Source organism: Clytia hemisphaerica, unplaced genomic scaffold (genome assembly GCF_902728285.1).
Source record: "Clytia hemisphaerica strain Z4C2 unplaced genomic scaffold, Clytia hemisphaerica genome assembly, whole genome shotgun sequence".
Lineage (NCBI taxonomy): Eukaryota > Metazoa > Cnidaria > Hydrozoa > Leptothecata > Clytiidae > Clytia > Clytia hemisphaerica.
This window is the reverse complement of record NW_027104024.1, coordinates 17890-35005: the sequence shown is the minus strand read 5'-3', so window position 1 is coordinate 35005 and position 17116 is coordinate 17890. Positions and strand designations below refer to the sequence as shown.

The 17116-nt window shown below is 36.1% G+C and overlaps 1 protein-coding gene across 1 annotated transcript; it reads left to right on the top strand.

The window, feature by feature from the left end:
* The first annotated feature begins 715 nt into the window (after positions 1–715).
* On the top strand, positions 716–16664 carry LOC136811570 (tectonin beta-propeller repeat-containing protein 2-like). Its single transcript, XM_067068193.1, has 18 exons — positions 716–968; positions 2186–2259; positions 2638–2818; positions 2940–3101; positions 3233–3316; positions 11520–11687; positions 12001–12126; positions 12331–12423; positions 12686–12831; positions 13196–13358; positions 13669–13773; positions 13920–14066; positions 14332–14490; positions 14864–14941; positions 15228–15392; positions 15582–15668; positions 15918–16067; positions 16254–16664. Exons 1-18 carry the CDS (start codon positions 734–736, stop codon positions 16403–16405), a joined length of 2475 nt encoding a protein of 824 aa, XP_066924294.1. The 5' UTR covers positions 716–733; the 3' UTR covers positions 16406–16664.
* The last annotated feature ends 452 nt before the right edge of the window (positions 16665–17116 follow it).

Below are 17116 nucleotides of genomic sequence, written 5' to 3'. Positions count from 1 at the left end.
TCGGACTTTTTGTATCGCTCTACTTAGAATTTACCTGAATTTGCACATATTTATATTTTTGTACAGTATTATTATTTTGCTTAGCGTTGTCATTATACAGTACTTGGTAACATTATTAAGAATTTGTTTTACACTCTCCAAGAGAAACTTTTTGATGTCTGTAATTTTTCAAAGTAACCATTTAGAATACATCCATCGACGTCAGTGCAACGACCAGTTAGCATTTTGTGAATTACAAAAAGGTGAAAAATAAATGCAGAAAAATTAGAGGGGAGTTTCACGGGGTACCCGATTCCGCAATTCCGCCAATTTTTTCTCCAATTTCCGTCAAACCGTCTTAAATTGAACCAAAATTCCGTCACCGAAAATTCCTTCGAAATTCAGTATTTTTGTCGAAAATTCCGCAAATTTTGAATATCTTTTAGCAATTCCGAAATTCCGCAATTTTTTTTGCTTAATTCCGTTTTTCCGCACTAAAATTGTCTAATTTTCCGTCTCCGTCAGAGAACCCAATTTCCGTAATTCCGTCTAAATTTTCGCCAAATTCCGCCACTCCGTCCGAAAAAAGGGCCGATTTCGCTCCTCCGCCAACCATGAAACCCCCCCCTCAATTAGGCTTGGTTTAATAAACTAGTCTTTATAGGATTTCGGCCGTAGGTACCTACTTTCTTACAAGATCATTCTCAAAAAATGTTAAAATTTTCCATTGTCACCTAGGAAGTAATTTATAGAAATGGAGTGGAAGATCACATTTGTTCTGGTGATGGTTTTTACCACAGCAGTGTGTTGCCAACAAGCCAACAACTATCCGACCTTTCCAAAGGATTACAAGTACAGCCACACAGGACCAGTAGCAGACCACACTTGTGTCAAGTTGACTGATACAGCACCTGGATGGAACAACAATTATCTTTGCGTTAAATTGTCTGCTGGTATGAAATCGCCTGGCTTCGAATGGAAACAAAATGGTATGTAATTTGGAATATGGTTAATTATTTTTTCAATAGTCAAAGATGTGCAAAATTGTGCTTTGTTTTTAAACATCAATACATTATTTATAATGTATTCCAAAAATGTAGAACTAAAAAAGTCTGTCCAGATATAATTGGCAGTGGAAACAAGAATGCCTGTAACTTTTGATAGTCAAATATAATTATGAAAATTTTTTTTGCTTGTTTTAGAAAATCAAAAGCGCTATATTTGAATGTATTTTTGGTTGAAAAAATCGCGATTTTTAGCGGTTTAATTTGCGATTGTAAAAATTGATCTTTTTTTCTACTTATGCTATAACGTTCATTTTTACACCAGTGGTAGTTTAACCTTAGGTTAAGAAGTTTGTTAAATTTCAAGGCAAACAAAAGAGTCCTTCGGAAGATATGGGACCCGAAATACCCCTTGGTAGCACTTTTCTGTGAAATATCAAATCTCCAACTTATTACTAAAAACGGGGGTTATGTTATCTTTTTTGAACAGTGCAATTAAAAGTTGGAAAATGTTAAGTGTTGGTGCATTGGTATTATTGGTATCATTGATTATTTCGAAACGAAGTGAAATCATATGCAATATAATTGTTTTTATTGAAAGGATAAGCATGAACTTATATTGCCTTTGTTATTTTTAAGTCATTAAAGAACTTTGCTAATTCCCAAAACACTAAACACAGTTTGGCTATGAGGTCATTAAAGAGATTGTAAAATGTGTTATGATCGAAAAACTGTTTCATCAATCATCATATCACTACCCCCGTTTTTAGTAATAAGTTGGAGATTTGATATTTCACAGAAAAGTGCTACCAAGGGGTATTTCGGGTCCTATATCTTCCGAAGGACTCTTTTGTTTGCCTTGAAATTTAACAAACTTCTTAACCTAAGGTTGAACTACCACTGGTGTAAAAATGAACGTTATAGCATAAGTAGAAAAAAAGCTCAATTTTTACAATCGCAAATTAAACCGCTAAAAATCGCGATTTTTTCAAACAAAAATACATTTAAATATAGCGCTTTTGATTCTCTAAAACAAGCAAAAAAAAATTTCATAATTATATTTGACTATCAAAAGTTACAGGCATTCTTGTTTCCACTGCCAATTATATCTGGACAGACTTTTTTTTAAATTTGATTTCTGATGATTTTCAACCAGTAGAGTGATAGGCTTGTAACCAATATAATTTCCCATTGTCTTTCAGTTGATGACATTGATGCCGTAGAAGTAGATTTGGATGGAAAATATTGCATTCATTTTGAAGAACCTGATGATGAGGTCTTTTTTATTTCGTTTCATCCGACCTTCATAAATTCTTTGTATATATAATAAGTCAAACTCAGTTCCTTAGTTCGCTTTTTGATGATTGATAGCAATACCGATGTTGATAGCGCCCGTGGAAGGTATCACGTCCATCAGTGAAATCAAAAAGTGATACAAAATGCCCTGGGTACAAGATTGGTACTAAGTTCTATTTCGTTTGAAAATACTTGCATCCGTAATGACAGCATCTGACGCACGCTGGGATTTATTTAATCTAAGCATGACATTTTTCACATTGATTCTAAAATTTCTAAATAATAGGTTTTTTTAACGATGAGCTTTTATTTATCTCTCTTGATAAAATCTTTTTTCTCTTTATCTGTTCGTCATTAGGTGACAGGGGAAAAAAATTATCTTTGCGTCTCGGAAGATTTCCCGGACGAGTTTGAATTCATCACAGATGGGAACATTGAGGAGGATAGTGGACACTGTTTGCGCATTTACGAACCGTCCACACCAGAGTGGAACAACAATTTCCTTTGTATATATGAAGAAGAAGAAAGAAAAGAATTTGGTAAATTAAAATGCTCTTGCATTGATTATGTTATGATGGAAATGAAAATCAATAAGTTTGATTCCCCGAAACACAAGCTGTTTTGATTTCTGTATTCCATCATGTTTACTTTACGTGATAGGTTCGCGAGTGCTTGGTCAGTGGAGGGGTGTCCATGGAAGATACGACAAGATCAGTGTTGGTGCGTACGCTGTTTGGGGCCGCGAAATCACTACAAAGGATGTCTGGGTGCGCCTTGGTATCAATAATGAGAACATGGCAGGATCAACGTGGCATAGAATCCGTAAGTAATTATATGATACTTTCAGCTGAATCCCTGATAAAAGTTCCCTTTGTGTATATTGTGCAAAATACAAAACCATATATCACACAATGACAACGAACAATATTTCTCTTTTCTTATTTAACCTCAAGCCTCACTGAGGATCAAGGACCTTGCATGTGGAATCAACTTGGTCATGGCTATCACTGAAGAGAATAAAGTCATCGTTCGAGAAGGTATTTATTGGCGCAAATCTGATTTTCATATTGAGTCAAAAGCAATATCGTTCTTGTGGAGGATCCTAAAGACATTTATATTATGATATGCTTAAATCGGAACTCTCCCATTCTTGCATGAAGATTTTTCGCTAGCGATTTTAAAGCAGACGGAAAATCTTTTTCGTGCCTTTTCTGTAATGATCTTTCAATTGGTCAATTTTTAGCCTTAAAATGAAAGCCGTGAAAACATTTATTTTTTTCGTTTTTCTAATCTTCTTTTTTGAACATTTTTAAGTGCACTTTGAAATTAAACACTCATTCTGTTTTTCTTTTTCCTTTTTAAATATCTAATTTTCAAATTTTCAAAGCTATTCAAGAGAAGCTATTTCAGAGTCACCCTCGAATCTCTGCAGTCTCAGCCCACAATAGCTAGCCACGATGGCTGAACACTCATAGCATAAGAATAGGTTTACAAGGTAATCTTGATTGTGGTTGATTTTAGCAATACAAGATTTTCCTTCCTTGCAAGGTAGATTTAGGAAAATGGTAGTTTCGATTCGATTTGCTTTCAACATAACTCTACCATTTTTAACCTTATTCTCGTGTCTCATGTAATATTTTCCTTGGAAAATACAAGAAATTGTATTGCTCGATTTTCCTTAAAAATACAAGAATTTTCTTTAGGTTTTGTTTCTACTGCCAAATACAAGAAATGTCTTTTATCTTTAAAAATTTAAAAAATACAGCAAATTGCTAACGGTAAATTTCCTCGGAAGATATAACATAAGACTTTTTCTAATTAATTTTACTTGGAAAATACAGGAAAACGTTTTAATTAATATTCCATCAAATATACGTAATAGTTATCACACGGTACCGATTACAATATGGGATATATTTTTCGAGTTCAGATTTTTCGTAGAAAATCCTCTGAACGAGTACTGTACGAGTAAAGTGTGATGACTGGTTTATCGTCAACTTGAAAAATATCAACAAACTTTTTCTCTCTTTTTTCTTGGTAATTTCGTAAAGACGTGAATCATGGTATTTTCAAATTTCAAAACTACTTTATCGGCTCTTTTTAGCCGGCCCTTGTTGGCGTTATTTTTGGGCTCTTTGCGTAATAAAAGTCATAATAATCTGTCACAAAAATTTTAGGTCTGTATCATGGGCTGAAAATTTTTATCTGGGAGAATATCTTTTGTGTTTAAAACTTTTTCTAAAGATAAACCAATATAACCAAACAGTTTGTGAAGGACCTTGTTGAGTACGAAATATTGTAATTTAAAAAACACTCACTTTGTTGTTTTTCATGTATTGAAAAGTCAAAATGAACATTTTCGGACTTTCTTTTTATATTATATTATTTGAAATTGTCAGCTGGATCTGGATTCTTGTTCAGAGTGTTAATTGATTTGTATGGTATTTTTTTTGCCTCGAAGAAAACCAAAGATGAAGACTTGATTTTAACGGAGCCATAGATGGTCGAAAGAATACCGTCTGGTCTTGGGGCATGATATTCTTCAGCCCTTCAGAGTGCTTCTTGAAAAGGCGCCATGCACGGAAGAATGCCTCTTCACAATCAGTCAAGTCGGTCATCCTTTTCTCGGGAGTACTCCCAGGTTGCTTCTTTGATAATGTGTCTTCTAGTGCTGGTTGGTTTACTACTTCTGATCCAGAACTGCTAAATTCAAGGATAGTGTCTTTCTCATCGGAATATCTTTGCAATTCTGAAATTAAAGAAATAAACGCTTTATGATTTTCGTAATAATGCCGTACTGTAAAAAGGAGTTTTCAAATTCTAAGGTAAAAGTTAAGCAAACCAGTCGAGCATATTTCTCAAACACAGGCTAAGATAAATTTCTATCTCCATTTCTTTGTTTTCTTATTAATTTTTAGTGTATAGATCTTTTCGTGACGTAGAACATCACTTGCCTCGTTTTGAAATTATTGCCAAGGTGATTAACTCCCAGCGGATTTTTTTACAACTACTTTCAATTCATAAACAAATCACTTAATGTCTCAAAGGAGCCATGGAAATTGTTTGAAACCGATGCAAGTGATATTCGTGACAAAATTTATAAAAAGGTCTATTTCAAGCGAAAAGAAAACATTTCTTATCATAAAGTTGTACAATCAAAATATGATCTGTCGCTTACCTAACCCTTTTTTGAACGCGGTCTTGTATTTGTACGGTACAATATGAAATCATGGAGGTATAAAGAAAAACAGGAGTGGAATGTGTTGGTAATTGGTCGTTAAAGTCTTTTGATTTCTTTTATAAAATGTATCAAAAGAAATTCTCGCCCGATGAAATAAGAAATAAGACTTTTTAGTAGAACTCAAGTTTGCTCTAAACATTCTAATTATCAGTATTGAAGATTCTAGCCTTAATATATGAAAATTAAATAAAACTTCGTCCACGACACAAGTTTATGGTGGGGGGCGTACGAGGTTTTGAATTACCGCCATCCCGGCCATTTTTTTGAAAATTACCGTTATCCCGTCCAAAATTTTCTAAAATACCGGTCCCGCTGTTTTTCCCATAAAATTCTAAGGACTAGAAGTCAAAATTTGGCAAAATGAAATGGAATGTGTATGAGATAGATCACTATTTTCGTACTTTGCTTCAATTGCGAAAATTTACAAAGATAAACTAGTACTAGTAAACTACTTTTCTAAAAAATTCTACTGGTTGTCCCAGAAAAAAGTGTATAATCAATATCGTATAATCATATAATCAAACGTTCGGACGTTTTGAGGCTAAAACTCGTGACCACGCTCCGAATAATCAGAATTTTGAAAAAAGAAAAAAAAACGCCTCCAAATAATCACCTAAGCCAAGGAATAAGTGTGCAAAATTTCAGCCTAACCAGACAATTTTTAATGTCTCCAGCCTGCCCCAAAGTTTTGAGCCTCGTTTTGAGGCTAAAACTCGTGACCACGCCGCAAAGAATCAAAACTTACGTTGAAAAAATGAAAAAAAACACAGATATGTACAGATATCTGTAAAGTACGAAGGGTTAGATCCGCCGCAGTCTTGATCAAAAAGTGAAGCTTATCCTAGGTGGTACTTGGTGGGGCTTTGTAGGATTTCCTACCCGGGGGTACTAGGGTTGGCGGATGACGGGTATGTGCGGACGGGACCTCCGAAAATCGACCCTTAGAGAGACCAAATTTTAGTGAAAATATGACCCTTAAAGAGACTTTTTTGAAAAATTGTCTTCGATTTTCAAAAAATTTCCTAAAGAGCGTGAATTTTCCCACCCTTAGAAAGACTTATGAAGGTAAAAAACCGACCCTTATCGTCTGCACATACCAAACACCCATTTTTGCCTAGTACCCACCCCGAGATTTCCTAACAAAGTCACGTAACTAAACCATGCAAGTTCACTGGTTTGAGAGATGCGAAATAGCGTTTGCCGCCTATGTACTTTTCTTGATCTCGCACTCCGAGAACAATGAAAATGCTATATCCTATCCGCCTACCTATCAACTCGAAATTCAAAAAGTCAAAAAATCGTGCTTCACTTTTTTTACTTATGGCTAAATCTTCATGATGCACCGACAAGCACGGAGACTTAGAAAATTTTTTGAAACTTTTCAATACTTTACCCCGATCGAACCTACATGTTTCTGATTACGAAACATGTACAGTAAAACCTCTAATTAACGGACACTCTAAAAGGCGGACACCTCTGATTAGCGGACAATTTCATTTTCCCCGGCCGTTTCCTAGTCAAATCCTCATAAAAAAGTTTCTAAAAGGCGGACACTCAATTAGCGGACCCTCTGATTAGCGGACAATTTTTTTCGCACGAAATGGCCAAAACCCCTATTTTAGCTCTCCAATTAGCGGACATTGAATATCAAACGGGTCACAGACGTCCAAAATCGAAAAAAAATTTTTTAGATATTTTTATTTCAAGCACTTATTAGTCTTTATTATTCAAATTGTTTCTACAAAATAATTTTTCCCTTGACCCATTCAACGAATTGTATTTTCAATTTTGGTGTTATATTTCTAGATTTTCTTTTATTTGTTAAAAACTAAATTGTCTACAGATAAGTACTTTAGACCCCAATTTTGTATTTTCGACACCCTGGGATGGCCTAATTTCAAAATTGGAGCTCCGAGATCAAAAGTTTCTAAAAGGCGGACACTTCTAATTAGCGGACACTAACTCCTTTCCCCGATGGTGTCCGCTAATTAGAGCTTAGGTTCCACTGTAGTCTATACCACTGGGCCACGACGGCTGCTGATTTTCCGAAATTCAAGGTTATTTATAGCGTGACATGAATAGTATACACGGGGGAACAGACCTCACGAGTTAGGCTAATACGATGGCCCCTAAGGCTCACCACGCCCTTCCAGTTCTTATAAAATTTGTGAACTAGAACTGTCTAGGGTCATGGCCCAGAAGGCTCACGAGACACTGCGCACTTCCGACTTTTTTTGTGACGACACTGCGCACTTCTAAAAATATTTTAGAGACGCAAAAGCCCCCCTCGAAAGATAGCCGTTCTGGTCAGCAAAGTAGATACCGAGTTTTAATAAATGAGTTGATGAGGCTCGGAAATCCCGAGTTAAGGTCCAGGTTACGAAAAAAATGAGTTATGACGTTATTTTCGGAAATAAATATTGAAGTCATTTTGTACCTTCTGTGAATATGAAGTCATTCTCAATTTCATAACTCGGTTTTTTACCTTGACTTTAAAATTTCGAGCTATTTCTGGTATTTTAACTCGAGTATTTTTCCTCCCTTTGAATTTTCGAGTTACTTCTCGTTTTTTAACTCGGTTTATTTTCGTTCTTTTAAATTTTCGAGTTATTTTCCTTCCTGTAGATTCTCGACTCGAGTTATTTTGGCGTTCCTAGCAGAAGGTTCAAAAACACGCACTTCTAGTTTTCACAAAGTTGATATTTGCTCACTTTTTTCCCCCTCGATTTTTGCCACTGACTGAGGGGAAATTTTGCTGACTAGCACTTAACGGAAATATCAACTCGTTTTGTGCAACTCGACATTCATTTTAAAGACCAAAAAAAATTTCATTGCGCGGGCCGCTCGCTTGGAAATTTCCCACAGTGACAAAAAGTCAGAAGTGCGCAGTGTCACTTGAGCCTTCTGGGCCATCGTAGGCTAACTTTTATGATCGCCATTCCTCCAGGAAGACTCCACACACGGGTGCACCACCGGGAGGGTCATGTTAGGGGTGAGCAGCAGGCTGGCTTCCTGCTGCCTATCCCTAACAAAACGCTGCGCTCGCCTGTGCGCTTACGCGCACAATATTTTGCCCGCGCGCACCCGCGCGGTGTACTTGCAAGGCCGGTGCATCATGAAGATTTAGCCATAAGTCAGAAAGGTTGAATCTGAAAATCTAGCCCAAGTGGAAAAACAAGCTGAAATTTCAGCCGAAAATTCGACCATTTTTGAAGATTCCAGCCTGCCCCAAAGTTTCGAGGTGACAGACAGACAGATACACACACAGACATACATTCTAGCTCAACTTTACGAACCCAAAGTTCTCCTTCTCCCTGTTTGGTGTTTGTAAAAAGTCTGAAAAAACCCATTCCTGCCAGGTTGCCAGGGGAGGGAAAAATTCATAACAATCTAAGTACTTTTAAATGTGCAAATAACTTTGCATAACATAACAAAAGCCCAAAAAGTACAAAAATTAAGAATTTACCAAAAATTTTTTATTCTTTTTGCATATTATCTGAAACGGCTACACAGAATACAAAATTTTCCTTGTAATTTCTTCCAGAGTTTCCAAAAGTATAAAAAATAGCTCTGCAATTAATAACAGAGGACACAGACATTTTTTTCTACGTTTTCGCACACCAACATACTAATAAAGCGCAACACAACAAACCACACAACACAAGACAAGCTGATCCAATTCGAAAAAAAAAACATTCGAAATTCGAATCTTTGTCTGGTTTCTACGCGCCCCTGGATAAATTGAATAAACAAAACAAAGAGTTTCCCTTTTTCAAAGAAACCAGGCTTTATAAATATAAAGCTCCGTGCACGTTCGCATTAACGTTTCAAATAAGTTTTTTTTATGAAATGGAGTAAGATCCTTATTTCTTTGGGAGTTTTTCGCGTGTTTTTACCTTGTTGCTGACTCCTGTGATAAGCTTTTTGTATAGTCCGAAAATTTTATGTACCGTCTACGTATGACTTTTACCGAAATACCGTTGTTTTTTATAAGAATTACCTCATCCCGGACGGAAAATCAGGTCTTTTACCGTCACCGTGGCTCTTGCAAAATACCGTTTCCCGAACACTTTTTATCGTTTTTACCGCTTCCCGGCCTTAAATTAGGCCTTATCCCGAGTACCGCCAGATCGTACGCCCCCCCCCTTTTATGTTCCATTTTGTTATCCGTTCAATTTTGTTTTGAGAAGATATTTTGCATTTTCTCAAGCCAGAAAATGAAAAGTCCTTTATAACTGAGCACACATAATTACAGACTCAATTTGTAGACATAAAGTCGCTGGAGAACTTCGGAGGAAAGTATCAAGCAATAGAGTTCACCTTAAAGAAAATATTGATCGAAAAATCTTATTATTTGTATGACGAGAGATTGCCAAGTTTACAGGCCTTTTTTTTAATCCAAATATTTTCTTACACTGTTGTCAGAAACAATGAATCTCGTTTCAACTAATTTTTAAAGCTTCAACGAGCCAATAAGATTTCACCAATGGATACAAGAGCTCATTAAAAATGCACGATATATGAGATTATGAGCATACATACATCGTAACTTTTTTAATCGTAGGGCGAGCTTGTTTACAATAGCATACTTCTCCTGTTTCTTTATACCTCCATGATATGAAATACAGCATTTATGTACACGTTTTTAGCCAATCAGATTGCTTATATTTATCATGTTGACGATTTAAAAGAAAATACTAATGTTTCTTTTCCTTGGAAAATACAAGAAATTGTTTGTCTAAATATTATCGTTTATAAAAGTAAAAATACATTTGATTTTTCAAGAATGACAGCGAGTGTAGCAAGCTTAATTATCATGGTGAACAGTCATCTCGGACATAACTCATACTTAAGGGCTCTGACCATAGTCAAAAATCAGTATTTCAGTTTAGTGTCGATATTTTGGCTGAAGGTTCCTTTTAGGAACTAGCAAAAAACTACGTTTACAGAATTGTGAAATATTAATTCATTCGTCAGATATTTAGTATCAAACTTTGTGTATCTAAAACCTCATCTTTTAAAATCAAAACTCTCTATAAAGTATGCATCAAGCTAATTACGGCAGAATAATTACAAGCCAAGCCAAGCCAAGACGCAAAACGTTCTTGTAAACAGTTCATCGCTTACACATTGGATTTCGAAGTTAAACAGTGTTCACCATTAATAAAAGTAAATTCCCATAATAGCAATGAATCATTTATTACTTTCATGATCATAAAATTAATTAATTTATGCAATGATGTCATTAAGAATAATTATAGTTTAAATCTAAAATTGTTAAAACCTTTTGCACAATTGAAGAATCATGTCATTTATTTTTAAATAGCTAAGTTTGAATGGGTAATTAACCTTTTTGTTTCAAAATTTCTTTACACTGTCCGCAAAGAATTGAACTATTTTAAATTTTGCGGAAAATTTTTCTAAAAAGATGTGTCAAAAGTTATGACTGTTTATTTAAGCAAAATCCAGATGAAAAATTGATAAAAAACCACTATTTTGAAGATTTCGAGACAAAGAAGCATTTACAAAAATTTTCCGCAAAGGTTTTGATTGTTCGGTAAAAGATACACCATCTACTGCAAAAAAAATTTCAAAATGTTTTTTCTTCGCCGAAACTAAGCTCTTCAAAGTTGAAATACGCTTCCTCGCAAAAGTCTTCATTTTCTTCTTCATCAAATTTTTTCAATGCAATTTTTGAATTTTCAGATTCAGGAATAGTTTGTCTAACAGAAAATGTATAACATGCCATAGTTTTGTTGGTTACATCAGTCAGAAAACACATTTTAAACACGGTAATTATGAAAAATTCACTATGGTCAGAGCCCTTAATTCTAAGCAGTTCACGCTCAACCAGTGAAACTGAACCATAAATGAATTGTCGCCAAAGCTTAGAAGAACTGTAGCTTAGGATAAACTCGTAATAAGAAAGCGATAGATGAAAAATTCCGCCAACATGCGATACCCTACTACTAATTACATTTGTATTCTCATGCCACCAGGGGTGAGAGAAGATGATCCTCGTGGCGATTCCTGGAACGAACTAGATGCACCAGCAGGTGTTTCCTTCACACAAATCAGTGTTTCTTCTGATACCGATGAGGTTTGGGTGGTCTCCACTTCTAATGATGTTTATTATCGAGAGGGCATTGATGAAGAAACTCCCTATGGTACGTTGACATTATCATTAGTTCTTAAAGAGGAAGGATCTCTTTGACTCTTCAATTCCCTGTTCTCATTCTAATTCATTGTAACTCACTTAATGCATATTTAAACTTTTAAATACCATTATTTTGTCACAGGGTCACAGACAGCTCGGAAAGAGAGTAGTTTAAATTGAGAATTAAAACTCATTCGTATCAAATCAACTTATTTCAAATGATTTCCACTATTGTAATGACATTTACAACCCAATTGATTAACTACAGAGCAAACAATGCAGAACACTCACCTTGATTTGACAATGGTGTGTTTAAATCTTAGGTGAGGAATGGGTGAAGGTAAATGGCAAGTTGCAGTATGTAGCGGCAGGGGAAGCAGGCGTTTGGGGGATCACTCCATCAGGAAACACTGTCTATCGATCAGATTCTGCTGATAAATATGGAAGAGGTGAGCTGCCAAGATGGCTGTTGTTTGATAGCATCTTGAACTGGAGAATATGAGTGGCTTAGTGTATTTAATATTACCATATAGAAAAACATTTTTTATATCTTTGAGTCAAAAATTGACACACCCAAAGAAAAGGTGTTTCTTTGAATCATTTTTGACTTACAATTATGAACGTAAAAGTTGAATGATTTTTTAACTCCTCAGGAAACACGGTGACGAGGATTGCATTGTTTGGTCATCACTACAAATACCTGGGAATCGACGGCGATGTCGCTGTCAATCGACAAACTGAAATTGGTAAGCATGTGAAGAAAGTTTTATTTAGATACATCCAAAGCCAACTTTTGATTGATACTGTATTTGTAACAATTCAGCTCCCAGGCCCGGCGGAAATGGGCAGGCTGGAGGGGCTTTAGCCTCCCTACTTTGTAGCAAAATGGTGAATTTTATCTGATTTAGGTCCTTTAGCTCCTCCACTTTTATAGTTGTTCCGCCGGGCGTGGCTACATACATATGAAAAGAAAATTTACGAGTCACTTTATGTAATTTTTCCAATTAGGATCTGGTGAAAAGTTCGAGGTGGCCTTTCTTGGCGATTTCACGATTGCATTGAAATCAGTTTCAACTGGTTTATATTTAAACTTGGATAGTAATGGCGCACTCACTGCAAAACAAGCACAAATTCAAGCGACATCACACCTCAAGGTACTTTTTTAGAAACTATTGAAAAATTGAAAAGTTCAGGTTTAACGTTTCAATGTATGCTTAAGGCCGTCTGCTGACGTCACTTTTATGTTGGTTTCAATGTTGGATGCATTTGCGTAATCATGTTGGATGAAAATGTTTGACGTTTTTGCGCAAATGACTTTTCATGCAACTTTTCGAATTTTTCCACGTGACTTTTCATCCAACATGTCGTCCAACAATGAATTGGAAATGTTGGATTGAATGTTGGATTCATTTGCGCCGGCCTTTATGAAAGAGAAATTGCTTTGGTTCTCATTCCCAATGGAATTTCTCACGTGAACCAACATCACGAACTCTGTAAGCTCTATTCTTTAACACGCAGGTTACAGTTCTGGATGGCGGTCACGTCGCATTGAAATGTACCAACGACCGTTACCTGATGATGGTCAGTAATAACAATGTGGCGTGCACTGCAGCAAAAATCGACGCTTGGGAAAAATTAAAAGTAATAGTGACCAATGGAGCTAACTTCTGGACACCATTGGGTGAGCTTTCATCCATGTTTTTGATCTATTAACTTCTGGACACCATTGGGTGAGCTTTCATCCATGTTTTTCATCCATTTTCTTTTGAAATCTCTTCAGTTTTTTTGTCTAACAACAGATTTAAAAAAATCTTCAATCTGATTATAAAAAGAGACAGCTTCTAGGTCCAGAATATTGAAAGTTCGATATTAATCGAGCGTCCGTTTTCAGATTCTGATTCTGACTTGTCTCATCCAGAGATATTATATAAAGGGTTTGAAGAAAGTTCAGGGCTCTTTACTCTCGTATTGAAAGCTAACATTTTCTATAGGTGAAGGTTGGGAAGCCGTGCCACGCAATGATTTGGCTAAAATTAGTGTTGGTTATGGAGCAGTGTGGGCAATCACCAAAAATGACTTGATCTATGTTCGTATCGGTAAGTAGTTTTGATTGGTAATCTGAGAAGTATTATTAGATAAGTTGAAGGAAAGTTTCCGAATCCAATGTCCGTTTCGTAACCTTTTTATTTCTTTTGCGGAAAAGTTCGCAATTTTGAAAACTATCACTTTGAATATTTCCAAGGAATCAGTGAAGAAAATCCAACAGGAGAGATGTGGCAAATTATTGGAGGTGCTTTCAGGGAGATTTCAAGTAGCAGTGCTAATGGATGGTTGTGGGGTACAAACCGTTACGGTGCAACTTTTTATCGAATTCCATCTGACAAATACGGTATGCTTTTCTATAGATTGTGAAACAGTTTCTTATTTTTATGAAAAAAATCTATTGTCATATGTCTAGTTTTATTTTCAATGCAGCAAAAAACTGACTTTGTCCTTATCTGGATCTAATAACCGGTAACATTCAACTTTAGTCAAAATAAGCTTTTCTAAAGTCTTCTGTAAGCTAAACTTCTGATTTAAGGTTCATTTTCTATAAATCTTAGGGACTATGTGCAGTTTGAATGTACTTTATGGCTCTTTAAATTTCTTTTCAGCTCGTGGAATGGGTCTGAATTGGATCACTGTACCAGGACAGTTAGAATCATTGGGCGTTGGACAAGCAGGTGTTTGGGGTGTCATTCGAAATGTACCATATTATTTATCTGATACTTATGATGACAGTGAGAATACGAAGGGGAAATGGGTAAAAGTAGGTACGTGGAATAATCGAGATAAGATACTCTACCCTTTCAATTTTTGGGTTGAAGTTCACTGTTTTTTCATTCTCCAACAGACTATCGCGTTCCTTTCCGTAACTTTGCTTCTGAGAAGATTTTTTCTTCCGCGCAATAGCCGACTTGATGAGCGCCAAATTTTTCAAATTGTGTTATACACTGTCTGCACCCTAAAATGCCGATATATTTTGCATTATTTTCTGAAACCTCGAATAATTATTGGAATTACAAAAGTGAGCCTAATTGCACTTATTTGTCAACTAAAGAATCTTTCCCAGTTCAAAATTTGAACAAATTGGCCCTTATAGACGAAAACTTTGCTGTTTCTGAAAATAAACATTTACCTTCTTAGGTGGAACAATGAAAGAAGTGAGTGTTGGAATCGATATCGTTTGGGGAATCAACCCTGTTGGAATATTCTCCAGAACAGGTAAGATGGCTAAAGAATAATACACTTCCTTTCAAAAATCTCCCCTATGACTTCAGAAAAAGAAGAGACTTTTCCCACATCGAAACACTAGATGGATCTAGTTCCAATATATTAGCGAGGGTCGAATAAATCTTTTCAAGAGGCCTTTGGTCAGTCATAAAACTGACCTCCCTATTAATAAGGGCGGAACTATGACGTTATATTTTGGATTCGAATTAGACTCCTAAATCTTGAATTTTATTTTGAACCTTACATCTTATAAAAAAATTGTCTTTCCATATTGTAGGAATGTCGGATGAAAACCCAGCTGGCAACACATGGGAACCAGTACCACAACCTGCTGGAGATAAACTGACCAGCGTTTCTGTCAATTCTGCCAGCAATGATATCTGGGCTTCCTCCACAACTAAAGTTTACCATCGGCAAGGCGTCACTTTGACAAATCCAAGAGGTAAAACGTCCTTGTGACATTTGCAATTGATTTTGTAGTTTTTCTCATTCATAGTAGACGGAGAGGAAAACTAAACCTCAAAGGAACTAATTCCCCGTAAGGCTTTTACTTTGTAAAGAAAATAGGACTGTGTGATCATTCAATCTCACTAAAATATTTTAGAGCTATTTCATTCTCATGTTATTTCAGGTTCATCGTGGAAGCATATTCCTTACAACACGAACTTGAAACAAGTTACTGTAGGCTTAGCTGGTGTTTGGGCTTTGGATTTCGCAGGTACATCATAGAGACTCCCTTTTTAGCGACAGACATGGGTGATATTGAACACATTATCAATTGTATTTCTACATAATCACATCTGATTTTTCAAGCTATAGCTCATTCGAAATAAAAAGAATCAATTTGTTTTGAATAATGTTTTGTGAAGGGGTTTCCCCCAAAAGCTTGGACAAAGAATTTTCTTTAAAAGAAAAGAGCGGCTCAGGATATAAAAAACTTAATGTTTTTCACTCGTAACAACAACAGGGCGAGTGAAATATCGAACAAACACTCGGGACAGCGAGGGAGGCGATGGAGATGCATGGCAGAATGTAGATGGGGCTTTCGTGTGGATCAGTGCTGGTGATGGACTGGTGATGGCCGTCGATCCTTGGATGTTTGTAAATGTTCGCCTTGGTAAGGGAGCCACTCTTCTGATGAATGACAATACGCATACAAAGATTCTTTTTTTCTTTGAAAAAATGTAGACGGGTCAAGGCCCACTATCATGTTAACTTGTAAGCAATTTCATGGCATTGAATTGACTAAATTTGTTCAAAATTTGGAGTGAAATCTAGGAAATTATTTAAATCTTTCTCTTAGGCGTAACGGAAGAAAATCCAACAGGAAATTCTTGGCAACGCTTAACCGATGGCAGAGTGAGCAGAGTGGCCTTGAATTCGATGGAACACACCATCTGGGGATCAAGTCTTTGGGGTGTCTATAAGAGAACTGGAGTTGATAACGAAATATGATACCATCTCCTCGGTAGTGTGTTCACGGATGATAGATGCATACCCAATCTCTCGTCTCCCACAATGTACCTACACTATGATGAATCACGAAATTTGCACACACGATTCATATCACACACTTAATAACTTCTTTCACTGTATGGTGATGAAATGGTTTTTTATACAATAGTTCCATTTATACTGAGACGGAAAAATCGTCTGAGACGAGTAGTTTGTAAAATGTGATCTGTGGAAGAGATCCTATTTATTGAAACATGAATGGAAAATTTGCCAATCTTTGTCGAAGACATTTTCCAGTACAATCACAGTATAAATTTGTAGAATTTCCATAATTACATCAACAATTGCAAATGATCCACCGTATTTCTTGACCACGTCATTGTGGCTATCCATGCAATTTAATTTCACATTGCCAGAATATGGCTCTAGTTTCTTTCCATTGCAATTCCAAATTCCAAATTTTACAGGCATGGTTTCTGGAAACTTCCAGTAGTATCTAAAATTTTTTAGTACGCGCAGTTGATAAAGGTTGTTTTTGACTATATATTATTATTTATCGTCAAAATTTTGGAAACGGGCTAAACGGCCCTGTGCCGCGGCTAATTTGAAACGCGGGTCACGGGGCACATGTTACGGGGCACGGGTTACGGGTTGCGGGGCACAGGGCACGGGGTGACGCTGCAGCTCTAATCAAAGTAATTCAAACAGAAA